This window comes from Salminus brasiliensis, chromosome 7 (assembly GCF_030463535.1).
Source record: "Salminus brasiliensis chromosome 7, fSalBra1.hap2, whole genome shotgun sequence".
Taxonomy (NCBI): Eukaryota; Metazoa; Chordata; class Actinopteri; order Characiformes; family Bryconidae; genus Salminus; species Salminus brasiliensis.
The window spans coordinates 6,085,384-6,102,048 of NC_132884.1; the positions used below are offsets into that span (position 1 = coordinate 6,085,384).

Below are 16,665 nucleotides of genomic sequence, written 5' to 3' on the forward strand. Positions count from 1 at the left end.
AGGACTGCTGGCATGTCATTTTACTTATTACCATACACGTTTGATATAATCTGTAAAGACTATGAACATTTGGAAAACACTTGGTTGTGGGTTCGATACCCGGGTCCACTGTGCTGCTAGGCTAGGCCCTAAACCTCTCTGCTCTATGGCTTCTATAGCATGGCTGACCCTGTGCTCTGACCCCAGATTTCTAAGCTGGGATATGCAAAGAGAAAATGCTCACTGTACTGTACAAGCATGCTTACATGACAGCAGAGGCATATATTTCCGCCCATACCTGCAAAACTATGATGTAAAACCTCCCATTGATGTTTACATATGCAGGCTACAGGTGTATGGGACAGGCCCTAAAATCCCACAGGTCTGGATGTTAAAATGGGAAAAGGGTGAGAAAGGATGAGAATGTGCTATCTGAGGTTAATGGAGTGGGAAAAGGGCGTTGGAGTGGGGTGAAGGATGGGGAATGCAGTGATAAAGATGGGTTGGAGCCGTGGGAGTGGGAGGAAGTAAAAACACAAGGACAACACCCATCTATATGTGAGCCAGCCCCGGGCCTCTTATGGCTTTCTAAGCCAAGGGTGAGTTTCTTTTGCTGAGATTATGCTCATTTCAGTCCACATCTATAAACACAAAGGTAGCTCTTGGCATAGCGATGGCAAAGAAGACCCACTTTTGGTTCCATGCAGAGCCTCGTTTGGGCAAATGTAGGGTTAGGAGTCTTGCCCAAGTCTTGACTCTTATGGTACATTGTGGTGAGCCTTCCTGGCCAAGGCATCGAGCCCTAGACTACCACAGGGAAGGCTGTGTCATCACCCACTATGCTACACCAACCGCTGTTAAACCACGTTTTCCATTTTCAGCCAACAGGAGTCGGATAAAGGCCCTGATTTCAATGGGAACATGGCGAGTGTGTGCTATTTATGGGTAATGGAGTGAGAGACAGAGGCACAGAGTGGGCTGAGGGATGAGGAATGCAGCGATAAAGATGGGTTGGAGTCGTTGGAGTGAGAGGAAGTTTAAAATCACAAGGACAACGCCCATCTCTATGTGCGCCAGCCCTTGACTTCTCAGGGCTTTCTATGCCAGGGATGAGTTTCCTCTGCTGGGATCATGTTCGCTTCTGTCCAGGAGCGAGCGGAGTTGTCCTTTAAGGCTTAATAGGAACTCTCTCGTGTTTACTGTACGCAGATTGTTTGCGAAAAATGTCAACGACAAGCGAAAGAGACACTGTAGAGGCCTGTGTTCAGGACCTGTAGGCTAGGTTCCTTCTCTGTAAGGCTGTGCTTATAGCTGAAACCCAAAGGGAAGATCGTATTTCTCAGCAGCACACACAGGCCTGAACACTACCAGATGAGGGCTCGCTAGAAATGGGGGGAAGGGGTATGTGTGTGTGTGTGTGTTAGGGAGAAAGGGGGGATGGGTGTAGAATACCTATGAGCTCATGTCTGTGTCCAAGTCAAATTTCTTTGTGTGTATGGGAAATGAGTGAGTACAGTGAGGCCGGGTTTTAAAGGCCTTTGTTTTTCAGGTTGGGGTCTCTTGGAGGGGGTGGAGAAGAAATACAGAGGTAATGAAAGCGAACAAAGCAGAAACATTACAGAAACTGCTGCTCTGTGTGTTATGATATTATTATGTGCTAATGTGCAGGCCTACGTGTCTTGGGAGCCGTATAGGAAAATATTAGATATCAGCCAAGAATGTAACTCAGGGCATTTCGCAGCGCTGTGTACAATGTCCTTGTTATAACTCTCTCAACAAGAGAGGAGAAACTGGATAGCCAGTCATACCACTGGGGCCATCTGCTGGGACAACTCTCCACATTGGGTAAACATCGCAGAAACAAACCCTGACAAAAGTTAAGGCGGTGTCTCGGAGCTGGGTATCGATCCAGTTTAGGGAATAGTATCTCGTGGGACTGAGGCAGAAGAACCTGGGGAAGGGGTTACGGTTACCTGAGACTCTGTCCATGTGTTTTTCTCAGGCTTGGTTAAGAAAGAGCAGAGCCTGGGAGGCACAAAAGCTTGCACATCCAAACACAAACCCACTTTTCTTTTTTTTCCGGGCCATTGTCACATTTTCGCCGAGGGCATGTTTCTACAGGAAGCTAACTAACAAATGCGCCACATCAGTAAAGTAGATGCTGACAGGGAATTGTAATTGGTTTGGGTTGTGATGTATTGTGCTGCCTCTCAATTTTTGTCCAGGACTGTGGAACTGCCCGGCCCTGCTTTGGACAACTGGTCAATGCACCTGTGTTTGAGCAGTTGCGGCACCTCTGACAGAATGTCAGGCCAGGCTGCTTTTTTTTTTTTAATGCTCAAGTGTGCACCAACAGGCCGCCCTGCATCTTCTTAGCGATATGCAGAGAGTTGATTAGATTACAGTAGGAGTGGGCGTGACGTTTACTTGAAAACAAAAGGGCTGAATATGATTAGACTGTCATTGTGACAGATTGCAGTACGCTGCAGGAAGAGCAGGGGGCGATATGGCCTCAGTAGTTTTGATTCACCGTGCAGGAAGAAATTGCTTAATGCAGATGGCAGCGCTGTGACAGTGTCGAAACAGGTGACTGGACGTATTGGGAAAGTTTCGGGCGAGTACTTTGGGCATCTTTTTAGCAAGTTAGGGGTCAAATTAGCAGCACCGTTCTCAAATAGTGTAGCCCTAGTTGTCATTTACAAATGGCGGCATGGTGGTGCAATTATGGTGTTAGTTAGCTAACACACTTTAGCATTTTCTATTAATGTATTGGTATCCAAAAGTGAATCCCATGAAGATGGACAGCAAAAGAATAATAATAAAAAAAAGCAGCTGTGAAGGTTGTGAAGTTGTTAGCCAACGTTATAATAGATAAAAGCTTTCTCCAGCTGTCAGTCAAGCAGAAGCATGAGGGCAGCTTGGTTATCTCATTACAGCAGAAGAATAAGAGAGTTTTGAGAAAATGGGGTGGAAGAGAGTGGTTAACTAACCGTTCGCTTATTTGCTTCAGTCCTTCTCCTTTGTTTTGGAAATGTCTGCAGGCCGAGCAGCACAGAAACCACCGAGTTTAGGCTTAGGCAGACTGGTCTGCGTTATGGAAGTCCTGGTCTGTAAACTAGTCCCACTCCGGCCCTGTGTGTCACAGTTAGAAGATACAGTAAGACACAGATATACCAAGTATAGAAGCACAGACAATACCACAGCAAAACACACACACACACACACTGCTGTCTGAACACCATATCTGAATCTTACTGTTCACACAATAAATGTATCTACTTTTTAAATCAGTTTTGTTAACAATACAAAGAAATACGACCTCAAAACTTTCAACAGGACCCCATTCAGCCTGTGATGACCGGGAGATCAGCAGTAAGATAACGAAACACAACACACACCAGCATATCTGTTGTTTCTAGGAGAATAAGACACACCTCACTGAATAAAACTCCTCACCTGTGTGTTAGATATGCTAATGAAAACGTCTCTCTGCCCACGCTAATCCAATCACCATACGTTATTTAATTTGCCCTTAGAAACTCAATGGTTTCCTAAATGGAGCTTGGCTGGGGCATGTTGGTACAGAACCTCTGTATTGTGTGGTGCTTCTTTAAACTTTAGTGAGATTCTTATTAAAGACTGAGACTGAAAATTGAAATTCATCCATTAAAATGTTCGTTAGGGTGCTGTGGTGTAGTTCATTACCAATATTTGCCAGTTTTTATTTTATCTTAATTTAACTGTAGGCAAATTGCAAGGTCACCCCAGTGCTAGCGTACGTAAATAGAGATTTTCTAAATATTGAAAGTTTTATGAAGTATTTAACTCAAGCAGTGACAAAAGACATGCAAATACATGCAAAAAGCTGAACTCAATCATAATTAAATAAGCTGATCAATTAAATGAATAGTCAACAGTCACTAGTTGTGCCGCAAATGATTCTTTTCACACGATATCCGTGTTATTTAACTAGCAGGTCAACTTCCTAGTGCTGGCAGGTTAAGCTCGATGTGCTTAAAAGTCTCAACTTGGCAACCCTACCATACCATTCACAAGTAAACAGCTCAGCAGAAGCTGCGAATTTCATTGGAATGCAGTAGAGCTTTTCATGTGCTGTCTTTAGTACTGCCTGGGTGGAGGGTTCGAAGGTGCAGTCTCTTCTCAGTTTATCAGGCCTTGTAGCCTCAGTTAGGAATTGCTGGAATGTTTGGCCACCCCGTGACTAGTGCTGGAGCTTTGTAACAGATGTCCCTGTAAAACACTTCCTACAGTAACGGCGCACTACTGATCATCACCAAAAAAATAAATAAATAAATCAAATAAAACCCCCAAATCTCCACTGCATGTATCTAAAACCTTAGTTCAAGCTTCCCCAACTGGTCAGGCAACCCCTGACCACCCCGACCCTCCAACAAAAGCCTTCCCTCTGGATACTGTAACCCCCAACAACCCCCACACCTTCCCAAAACACAAACCAAACAAAAGGTTCGAGATTTACCTTAAAGCCAAAGAATGGCGAGCTATCGTATTTCACCAGGAGAGGAAGGGCAAGGATCATACGCCTCAGTGCATCTTAGGACTTCCTGTTGTCTTAAAGGCAGGGTGGCAAACTTCACGCCAGCCCTGATTATGTCCTGTTATTCTTGGCTTTTGTGTAACACTTCAACCACCCCCCTCCTCCTCCGTTCTTAAAAGGAACATTTACTCTTCCTCCATGATTCACACTATTTCTCTGCCTCCTCTTTCCTCGCCCTACAGTACACACTCTAACGCCACTCAATTGCCTGCTTAATGAGACAGCCAGTAAACTGAGCAAATACTGGCTTTGAAAGTTTACTGCCAATTAAATGTCTACCACCAAATACTGTAAGTTAGTGAAAGGGAATTAAACAGGGGGTATTTTCTGAGGGGAAAAATACATTGAAAACTTAATATACAAATACAGACTACGAAAAAAATAAAGTTGTGCTTATTATTATGCAATAATCTTGTGAATCTGGCAGTTGTCCTTTAGACGGTGTCCAAATTTCAGGATGAATGAACAAACAGAAATACTCCAAAATGGCCTGGACTAAATTCCTAAAGCAACGGTTCAGTGGAGAGGGAAGAAGTTGTCCCCTGATCCCAAACCATTTTCAAATCAGCCAAGAGCTCTTTTGTCACGTTTGCTTATTTAGCTACAATTTTAATACAACATAACTTTCTAAAGAAGATTTTGAGAGACTGGTAAACTACAGTAGCCTCGTAACTTCAGCGCAAAACCAAAAAAGCAAACTTCAGACATCAGGTCTCTGCTGTTGAGTTGACTTGTTTTCGTTGTATGAATTCAATCTGTGAACCTTTCCTTTAAAGTACATCAGCACTTAAGCCACCACCATATTTACCCAACAGAGACGTCTTACTGTTAACCAAAATGTGCCCATATTATGACCTGACTAACATTAACGATACATTAAGGGTGGAAACATCCTCAAAATGAGTACAGAGAAAATGCCAAAAGGTACTGCAGGTTGAAAAACAACAAAAAACAGCCAATTCTAAAAATCTAGTCACTTTATTAAGTGAAACTGCTGAATGGAGAACATGGTCTTAAAAAGGAGATTACTTTTAATAAATACATGTAGTCTTAGAACAGTAACATGATAGTTAAACAAAATGAAATCTGCTAACAGTCCGTCTTCCCCTTTTAACACGCCTGTACAAACTCGACACGCCACCTTGTAGTTTGTACTACCATGTGTCATTAAGGTCCAGGTCAGTTTGAATTTACTTGCAGGAAACGACATTTTACAGTCAGAAGAACCAAATGTAACTACGTCTAAAACACATTCATTCAACAACAGACAGAGATACAAACACCTGCAATGCGTGTGCCAAAAACTGATGAAGCAAACAAACGTGAAAAAAAAGTGAACTATGGGGACTGGTCAATTTAACAAGGCACAAGATCAATAGGCAAACATTTTTGGCCATTGCGGAGATTCTCTCGCCATCAATAAAATTTTCTCCATCAACATTCAAAACATGAAATGTCCTCTTAGTGTTCAAACAACAGGTATTTTTTTAAACGAGGCACAAAACAATTCTATTTAAAAAATATTTTAAAACATTAAAAAAACGTCCATTGATGCTGAAGTCATGCAAAAGAGTTCAAAGAAAAGTGTAGACAAAGTCAGGGCCAAAGTTCAAGTATTTAAGTGTCATAAGGCAAGCTTTTTTTGGCATAAGTGGATTATCTGAGCAAGATCATCCTGTGGGTCTCCCCTGGGCAACGACCTTCAGAATGATCGAAAGTTTTTAATCCACACTGTAGTTCATGACCTGTAGTCTGTCTTGCAATCCTGACTGATTATTGTCTGTTTAGAGACCATTTCACACAGCCGTTTCTCCCTGGGCATTTCCCAGGCGTTTGTAGAACCGGCGCCACGACTGCAGGGTCTTCCCTGACCAGATCCAGAACCCAGAAGTGATTCCCACGATCATGGTCATGAGGTATTTTATCATGAAGACGGTAAAATCCGGAGACATGGGTGCGAAGTTGGAAGATGGGCACGGCACAGCAAAGCGCTTGCACGTCTGCATGTGCCATGTTTTCTCCCACTGCTCGCGAAATGCCTGCTCGTAGAAGTAACAGGCGATGACTATGGTGGCCGGGACGGTGTAAAGCACACTGAACACACCAATTCGCACCATCAGCTTCTCCAGCTTCTCCGTTTTAGTACCGTCATGCTTCATGATGGTCCGGATTCTGAAAAGCGAGACGAAGCCAGCCAGCAGGAAGGACGTACCGATGAAGAGGTAGACGAAGAGTGGTGCCAGGACAAATCCACGCAGCGCGTCCACGTTGTAGATTCCTACAAAGCACACGCCCGTCAGGAGATCACCATCCACCTGGCCCAAAGCGAGGATGGTGATGGTCTTCACAGCGGGCACGGCCCAGGCTGCCAGGTGGAAGTACTGCGAGTTGGCCTCGATGGCCTCATGGCCCCACTTCATGCCAGCTGACAGGAACCAGGTGAGCGAGAGGATCACCCACCAGATGGAGCTGGCCATGCCAAAGAAGTAGAGGATCATGAACAGGATAGTGCACCCCTCCTTCTTAGTTCCCTGAGCCACAGTCCTGTACGCATCCTCCCTGAACTTGTCGATACACACCACTTTGTCCTCCAGCAGAAAGCCGGTGACATAGGCTACTGCCACCATGAAGTAACAGCCAGAGAGGAAAATGATGGGCCTCTCCGGATAGCGGAACCGCCGCATGTCTACGAGGTAGGTGAGGACTGTGAACAAGGTGCTCACACAGCACAGAATGGCCCATATTCCAACCCAGAGGCGGCCGAATTTCACCTCCTCCTCCCTGAAGTACATGAGTCCGTGTGGCTGCGAGTGCTCGCATGGTGCCCCGCAATCCTTGGCCCCCAGGAACTTGTAGTTGAGGTAGGAAGGCACCGCAAGCTGAAGGGGGCACGTGAAAGGCTGGCCTGGCCTCTCCAGACCCGGGTGTGGAGTCAAGGGTCCCGGCGCATACAGCGTGGGCTCCATTGTGGGGCTGCCGGGGTCTGAAGTGTTCTGCCCGACACAGATCTCCCCTGCCCCGTGCACAGGGAAAGCCTCGCAGCGCAGGCGCTCAGGCCACTGGAAGCCAAACTTGTTCATGAGTGCCTCGCAGCCGTGGCGGGCGCGCTCGCACAGCGACCTGCACGGCGGGATGGCCTGCTCCAGCACGGTGCACACGGGTGCGTACATGGAGCACAGGAAGAACTTGAGGTCTGCTGAGCACTGCACTTTCACCAGGGGGTAGAACTGGTGCACCTCCAGGCCAGCGTCCTCCTGGTTCGTGTGGCCCAACAGGTTGGGCATGATGGTCTGGTTGTACTGGATGTCTGTGCACAGGGGGATGGAGATGGGCTGGCAGAAGCCATGCTCGGGCACGGAGATGCCCTTTTCACCATGATGCTGGCCAGCACCATAGCTGAGGAAGAGGGCAAACACGCAGAGCGCAGCCTGGCTCCAACAACTGGCTCGCCATACCGCCATCGTGGGAAGAAGCCTGGAAGGTAGAAATACACGTTATTTACAGCTTTTAACGCAATTTCTACACTTGAAAGCAAGAAAAAGTGACATTGTGAGGATTTAGATCCACTGCTGGCCCAGAAAAACGCGAGAAATTGCACTTAGAGAAACTTTAGGGAAGTTTTAGGCCCCACCACGAACACTTGTGCTCCGTTATCGTACACCCGGACCCCCTATTGTGGATATTCCCTTATCTTAGTAGATATTTCCTACGTTAAAGGTTAGTAAACTCTCTAATACTGCAAAATAACTCAAAAGGACCACTTACATTTAAAGGTTGCCGTTCAAAAACAGGGGAGAATAGCGAGAACCCGTGTCTGCGCTGGACTACGAGTCCCAGGAGCAGCTAGCCGACCCCCTCGTGGTACGGTTACTCACAAACCCCCCAACGTCCAGCTCGCGCGCTGGCTTTTCACTCAGGTAACGCACTCGTGGCCCGTTTTCGCGACTCCTTCGGACATTTCATCGTAGGCGTCGAAGAAAACCCGTCTCCGTCTGTCCTCCGGCAGCCTCGGTCGCCGGTGAAGCCGCTTCCAGCCCTGGTTCCTTTCAGATTTTCTAACTTTACCTCAGTTAAAGTTTACACAGACGCTCCACACTGCCCTGGCGCTGATGAGACGGTTTCCAGACGCCCCTTCATTCAAGCTCTGCGGCGCGTCTCTCGGCGGGGCGCCTTGAAACCCTCCCGCGCCCCGGCCAATAGGAAGGTTTGTTTTCCTTAGCGCGCCGTTGCTGATTGGATGAACGGGAGCGCATCGAAAAGGGCGTGCCCGCTGGAAAAGCTCCCTGTACCCAAATCTCAGCCTGAAGAAATGAACCAGCCTTTTAACGCAAAATCTGGTGGTTCTGCACACTGTAACTCTGAGCCGGTGAGCTATAATAGATATTAGTAACTGCTTTGCATGGAGAGGATTAACATAAAGCATCGATATTGTTTTTTATGTCTTTAAAAAAACAAAAACTGTTATAAAGCACTGAGCAGGAGTTGATGCTGGGAATGGGCGAAACCTCTGATACCACTGATTTTCTTTTCAGTCTGATCAATAGCAACGTGAACGTAATGAGACCGAGACTGATCCTTCTAAAGGAGACCGGTTTTCCACCCTATTTTTTCCAACAGAAAACCCCCCTGTATCCTGTAACCGTGAATAGTAATAGTGTATAAGGTGTTTATATATAATACTACGTAAAGTTGTTTACCCTGTCATTTTTTTTCTTCTTCTAAATATCATTTTTGGAGTGTTGATTTTGTATATTAATGACCTCTCCTCTCATTGGCTGTCTCAGTAGAGGGGGTGGGGCAGGGGGTGTGGCTGCTGCTGTGGCGGTGAGCTCAACAATGGCTACCGCAGAGCAGCGTGTGAAAGGCCTGAAAGGTCAGCTTTTTAAGCTTGTTTATGCTACAAGACCAGATACTCACATTATATCATGGAGCCACTAAAGTATTAAGGTAGAGACTTAAAACACTCCCTTAGTTCAATATATTGTTCTCTTGATTTAATAAATAATTACCTTGATTTAATAATTTGCTCCCTCAGTTTAATAAATCGTTCCCTTGATTTAATAAATGATTGCCCTCAGTTTAATAAATAATTCCCTCCACTTAATAAATAATTGCCTAGATTTAATAATCTGCTTCCTCTATTTAATATTTGTTCCCTCAATTTAATCAATAATTACTTTGATTTTAATAATCTGCACCCTCAATTTAATAAATTGTTCCCTTGATTTAATAAATTGTTCCCTTAATGTATTAAATAATTCCCTCAAATTTAATAATATGCACCCTTAATTTAATAAATCATTCCCTCCATTTAATAAATAATTCCCTCAATTTAATAAATTGTTCCCTTAATGTATTAAATAATTCACTCAAATTTAATAATATGCACCCTTAATTTAATAAATCATTCCCTCCATTTAATAAATCATTCCCTCCATTTAATAAATCATTCCCTCCATTTAATAAATTGTTCCCTCAGTTTAACCAAAGCGTTCCCTGTAAATCGAGAAAACAGTTTATTCAATTTCATTCAACCAACTCAGTTAACTGGTTTAAAAATTCACAATTTTACTCAGAGATCATTCCACCGTTGGTCAAATTCCATCTGCGGTTCACAGTGGACGGCACCAATCAAATCCAGGCTTGTGGAATAATATGGTTAGGTGGACATGCCTGCTTAACTTAAGGAGCATTGACAGCTAATGGCCCTGACAGGCCCTATTCCAAAATATGGCATCTCTCGCTTTTGGGGGCATCAAATTCTGGTTTGAATATTGAAGGGTAATAAAGCCTGGAATAGCACACAAGCCGTTTTAGCACGATAACCTGCTTTTAGAAAGAAAACATGACTAGAAGAGTCAAACCCTCCAGCTGTACCTGGATTATGCACCACAGACCAGAGCCAAGCACCTGTAGACATGTAGTCTGCTGTGTGGAGCATGTGATCAGCTTTATCACCTCACTGGGAATTCTTCAGCATACAACCTGAAGCTGTTTGTGGGCAGAAAGGGGGAGCAGTAAAAAAAAAAATGGCAATGTGTGACATTCGGCTGTTTTTCTTTATACATACTATACTTTTTCTTTAGATACTTAAAATGTATATGACTTTATATAAAGATCTATTAAAGAACCATGTTATCATGTTATCATTTAAGCAGTAAATGGGGCTTTGAGTTGTTCCAAGCATTACTTTTATTACAGAACCCTTTTTTAAAGGTAATATGGCAAAAATATCACTGTACTGTACGATCCCTGCGATTTATGATATGCACCTCAATAATTAGTGTTTATGAGGTTTTTGTGATGCAACCAACAAAAAAGAGGCACCACCTATAAAATGAAAGGGAGTGTATCCTACATTTCCCTTTAGTTCATTTGTGGTATTTGGTTAAAAGTAAACAGATTATTACAGATAAGACCAGTATATGTAAATGAGCTCAGCTATGATTGGCTGTCTTGAATCATGTCTCTTTCCAAAAGCTAAACTGTTGTAGGTTGAATTTGTAGATGTATGGAAATGACTTTTATTACATGTGATATCACAAAAATATATATTTAAAATTTCTACTTTGTTAATTTGCCTCATAAATGTACATTTCTTTTTGAAAAAGCGAGGGAAATTCCAAAGTATTCCATGAAAAGGACCTCTTAATACAACGTTTTACACCCTGTGTGGCACTAAATACATTTTTAAGTGTGTTGTAATATTTAGCTAAGCAAATGCAGGACTCAGTGGAACTACCTCACATATATACAGAATTGTGTGTGTGTGCGTGTTTATGTCTGTGCAAACTCTCTAGTTTGAAAAATGTCTGACTAGGGGTTGAGGACCACAGGCTGGGTCAGTGACTGCTGTAATAATGGTTATATTTATAGGGAAGTTCAGTGCTGGGAGTTGCTGGTAAAGCCTCACGGTATGTTAGTACTGGGCCTCAGCTGCCAAGAGTGCTCAAGCCGTGACTAGAAACACAGATGACCCCGAGATTTAAGGGGGCAGTTTACTTTTGTTATGAGCGAGCATCTCTAATTAGCGCCAGAGACTCTGCGCAAGAGGCTTAAAGAGCAACGTCTGTTTATGACAGAAGTTTGCGCCTCCATGTGTGACAGAAGGCCTTAAAGGATGTCTTTGTGTTTTGAACAGTATGGAAAGAGTAGCGGCGTCTACGCAGGGCTTCCTCACAGGCCAGAAGGAGTAGACTGAATCATGTAAGTGGAGGTTCAACGTGGGTCAAATGCTAGACTGTCTGTCATCTCCTTCTAGCTAATCGGAGCCCATGATGAAGTGGGATCCGCTGCTGTCAATCAAGGCCTCGTCTGCGGTCCATGGTGGCGACAAGGTGGGATTTACCACTGCTGGTCAAATTCCGTCTGCGGTTCACAGTGGACGGCACCAATCAAATCCAGGCCAGTGGAATGATATGGTTAGGCGGACGTTCTTGCTGAACTTAAAGAGCACTGACAGCGAATGGCCACGACAGGCCCTAATCTCATATATGGCAAATGTTCAAAACCTACATACACAAGTCTCTCGCTTTTCGGGGCATCTTTTAAAGGGCCCATATCTCACATTTTTATCAGTTTTATTTGTCAGGTTCCAGAGTTTACCAACCAAATCATTCAAATCATTAATGCCCTTTTTGTCAGGGTTTGTAAAATATGTTTTGGAACTTCATAGAGATAAAGGCCTGGTCTTGTGTGACTGGAAATAACTGCCCAGCAGTTTCCTATAAAGACTGTGGCCTAAATCACCAACAGCAGTATCACACGCTTACAAGCATAAACATGCATGAAATTCGATCTGACCACTCACATTCATGTTGCATGCCCACAAATCAGATTCTACTCCAATCTAGGACCAAACATGAATGGTACTCAAATCTGATTTGGAAAGATCAGATTTGACATGTCCACACGGCCCTTAAAATATCTACTAACTCCTTCTTTCCTGTAGTTTCCCAGTACTCCTCCCTCCTTTTGCTGCATTGCAACACCTCAGTTCCAGCTGGGATTGGTTTCAACGAGACATGGGGCTGAAAGCAATGCCTTTCAAAGACAACAGAGCATGCAGGAGCTCAGTCGTGTGTATGTGTGTGTGTGTGTGTGTGTGCTTCATTTCTCTGCAGAACATCCGTCATCATGTACTGTTACAGCTATTTGGAAGACATTGCAATAGCATAATTTTTTCATTTCTTGCACAGACAGTGCGGTTACAAAAGGCCTGGTTTATATTGCAAACATTTATTTAGACTCAAGTCCATCCAAAATACATATCCTACAAAACCTCCTATCTTCAAAATGATAATTTTACAAAAGGAAATCTGCTTAGAATGTTGTGAACGTTGATGTGAAATGGTTCATTGTAGAGAAAATTTCTGGCTTAGATTTCTTGACAATAGTGGTGAAAGGAACCAGCAATCACTATGACTACACCGACTACTTGTCACACTTTCTTCACTGTCTTCACAGTTTTATATGTAACATTGATGCTAAAATAGTGGCAAATCTGAAACGTAAGGCTCTTTTAAGACTATTTAGCAGTGCAACATCCTGCATGTAGCCCCCTCTGCCATGAACGTAAGGGTCTTTCCAATAGCTCCTGTCCATGAAGCTCTTGTTATACCAGCAACGCTGCACAGTTGAACGGTGCGCCACCACTCTTGACTCATCTAAAGCGTCCTGCAGGTTGTTGGCAGCCCTATGGGGGTTTTGATTTGCCAGTCTTGGTCTTCCAGATCTCATCCTGACCTCCACAGTTTCCCAGAACTGCAATTTCTAAATAAAACCAGTTCAAACTCTAGAAACCACAAACTGAAAACATCTCAATCTCAAGGCCTTCAGCAGATGTTGGTATCGCCCTGGCACTGGTTCGCAGGAGGTTGATGGTTGAATTCTCAGTGACTGTTATTAAGAGTAGCAGCGAGGATGTCAACCTACAGTACATAACATAAGCTGGAGAGTCTCGTAACAGTGAAAGTGTCATAACAGTAGTAGGTTATGGAACACAGCAGAGCTTGTGGCCTGATACTGTTTACATTGAGCTGGACAGAGTAATTCAGCACAGTTCATTCAGCAGGACATCAGCTCGTTCTACTGTAGGGAGACTCTTTGTAGAGCCTTGCTGCAGTGGGTGGGAAGGATCTCACATGGTGCTCTTTAACACAGCACAGCTGTATCAGTCTGCTGCTCAGCGTGCCTCTCTGGTTTTTCCACTGTTGGGTGCAGGGGATGTGAGATATTGTCTAAAATGGCCAGCAGCTTTTTGGAACTTCTTGTTTCTGCTGTGACCTTCAGCAAGAACATCATATCGCTCTGTTCTTCAGAGTGGATTTATTTCAGGATTGGCTCAGATTGTTCTTTTCCCTCTGATACTCCATCCAGCGCTGTATGTTAAGGTCGGCCTGGTCCCTGTAGCGCAGTACTTCCAACAGAATAGGTCTCTCTGGAGCAGATAAACATGAACCTATCATTGGCACCATGCCAGGCATGGACTAAAGGGGTACAAAGCCCCCCCAGCATTGAGCAGTGGAGCCATGGAACTATGTTCTCTGGAATTCTGGATGGTGCTCCATCCAATACTTTGGGATGAGTTGGGGAGTTGGGGATGTGGTGGGCTCCTGATGCTCTTGTCGCTGAATCATCAAAGTGATCAAAACAATCAAATCCTCACAGCAATGCTGTGAATGCTCTAAATCTGAATAAAAGCCTTCCTTGCACAGTACAGACAGTTATTCCAACAAAAGCGAGATAAACTCCTTTTTAATACCTATGAATTGGGAAGAAACAAGGAACGCACGAGCAGGCGTCCCAATACTTTTGTCCAAATTGTGTATCGAAGTAAATGATATTAGCAATGCATCTGCCTTCTCTCTCTCTCTCTCTCTCTCTCTCTCTCTCTCGTTCTCCCTCTCTTCACACACACTCTGACGACAAAGTGTCACTCTTCACACTGCTCTGTAGTTTCCTCAGTGCCAGAGAACCATTTGCTCTTCCTGTGCAACTGGCCCATGTGGGCTGGGAACGAGCGCTGTGTCGATTAATCCGTTATATGTCACCTACAGTAGTGAAAGGCCAATAGCGTGTTCTCATGTTAGCCTAAACTGCGCAAACCATGTAGGTCTTGTGAGAAATACGCTAACATTGTGCAAGGCCGGAAATTTCACCTGCGACATGATGGCGTGTGTGTTGGGTTGTGTGTGGGAACAGTATGGGCTGGTTGGGTCCTGCTAATTTGAGCTAGCACAAGTAATAGCATTGCTAACTCGCAAAACTACATTGAAGACGTCAAAGGCCGCTAATGCTAATGCTAATCTCATCCTAACCGGTGAAGAGATTTCCACTGATTCAGAGCTCTCTGGTGTGACATGCTATGTTTTAGTGAAGCTAACTGAGTGAATTGCTCACTTGGTGGTGGTGATGGTGGTGAACCAAATGTCTCAGTTTAATGGCTGGAAAAGCAACATCACAGACAGATACTGCACAAAATAGCTACGGATTAGCTGTGTCATGCTTGAGACGTTGAAATATGATCGTTTTCTGATTCAATTTTGGTGTAAAATGTGTTTTATTTAGCCCGTTCATGGTGGAGAGGTACATGCAGGGTGTTGTGGGGCGAAATATGAGGTTTTGAACAGGGGCACTGCCAGGGGTTTTTGTGCCCCATGGAAATGTGTTACACTAGGCCCCAAAATTCTGCCAAAAAAACTCAATTAAAACATTTTTTTTAGGGCCCCTGTGAGTCACAGGCCCTTAGAATCGTCCTAACTATCCCCCCACACGGCTCCCCTGGTTTGGAATAGTAATTAAAATGACTATGTTAGCATTGTAGCCACTGTGACCCCAGATTCTTATTCAGTATGTTTCTCTATAGTGAACCATTACACAGAAATTTGGAAAACTCTGTGGAAAAATGTGGAATTCTCCAATTCTCCAATTCCATTTTTTTAGGTTCAACAGTATCTAAAGCCCACACAAGAGTTCTCTCACTCTCTCCCTGCCTTTCTGTCTCGCAGTCTCTTTCTGGAGGTCAGCGAAAGGTCAGAAGCTATCTAGCTTTAACATTTATTAACCACTCAGTCTTAAACCATGTGGTTTTAAGTCATTTACACTTAGAGGCTGAACACCCAACAATGCATCCTTCTTCCTGTACAGATTCTTCTTCTGACCCATCCAACCCAAGCTGATGTGACCTGCGTTCCTGCAGTTCATGGCTATTAGGAAGTATAGGAAGCCCCATAGATGCTTGTTAAAACTAATGTATGAAGCACCGGTAATTCTGGGTCTGTTTTCTGTTTGCCACCATCTGTTAAGACTGTTGCATGGCAGCCCTCAAGAGAAAAAAAAGAAAACCCTCACCCTTACTCGCTCACTCACTCATTCTGAAATGATGAATCACGCAGAGTGGCCTGGTGCACTCTGGGTAATCCCTCGAATTTATTTTCTCCCCTAGCTGAAGCGCCGAGGAGTAAACAGACCAGGCCGAGAAGTCAAACAGAGCCACCAGGCCAAGTCCATTTTAGGCAAAATGCTAGCACGCCAGCTCCGGCTGTGTATAAGTATTGGTAACAGGTTGGTATACATTTTACTTGATCTCAGTCCAGTCTTGATCTCATTTGCTCACTGTCTCTCTCTCTCTCTCTCTCTCTCTCTCTCTCTTTCTTTTTTATGGCAAATACAAATGCACCCTTTTCACACTTGCAATTAAAGTGCCTGTTTTAACATGCGCAACTCATCAGTGTCTCACTGTGATGATGACCCGACGGGGGTTGCTGTGGTATAATGTGACCCAAGGACAAGCCAGGTGAGTGGGTGGAGAGACACAGAAAAGTAAGAGTCTCCAGATCCTAAATCTGTCCACAGTTTGCTGAGGCCCTATTGCCTATAGCTCCGGCCTAGTGTACAGGTCACGTATGGATGCATTTAAGGATTCACAGGTTACAGGTTTTTAGGCTTTACATAAGCCCCCTATATCAGTGTAAGTTGAAGTTTGAGACTGTGAATGGTCCTAATGTAGAGCCTTGAGGAACGCCCCACTTTACCCTTTGTAACGTGCGCAGTACACGCGGCAACACAGTCGCAGGCATTCATAGCGTAATTTATGTATGTGGTGGTGC

General features: G+C 44.3%; 1 protein-coding gene across 1 annotated transcript; it reads right to left on the bottom strand.

Moving 5' to 3' along the window:
• Positions 1-5,514: 5,514 nt before the first annotated feature.
• Positions 5,515-8,666, bottom strand: fzd7b (frizzled class receptor 7b). Its single transcript, XM_072682863.1, has 2 exons — positions 8,321-8,666; positions 5,515-8,029 (listed from the first exon to the last, which is right to left on the bottom strand). Coding segments are annotated over exons 1-2 (1,680 nt in total). The 5' UTR covers positions 8,323-8,666; the 3' UTR covers positions 5,515-6,351.
• Positions 8,667-16,665: the final 7,999 nt, after the last annotated feature.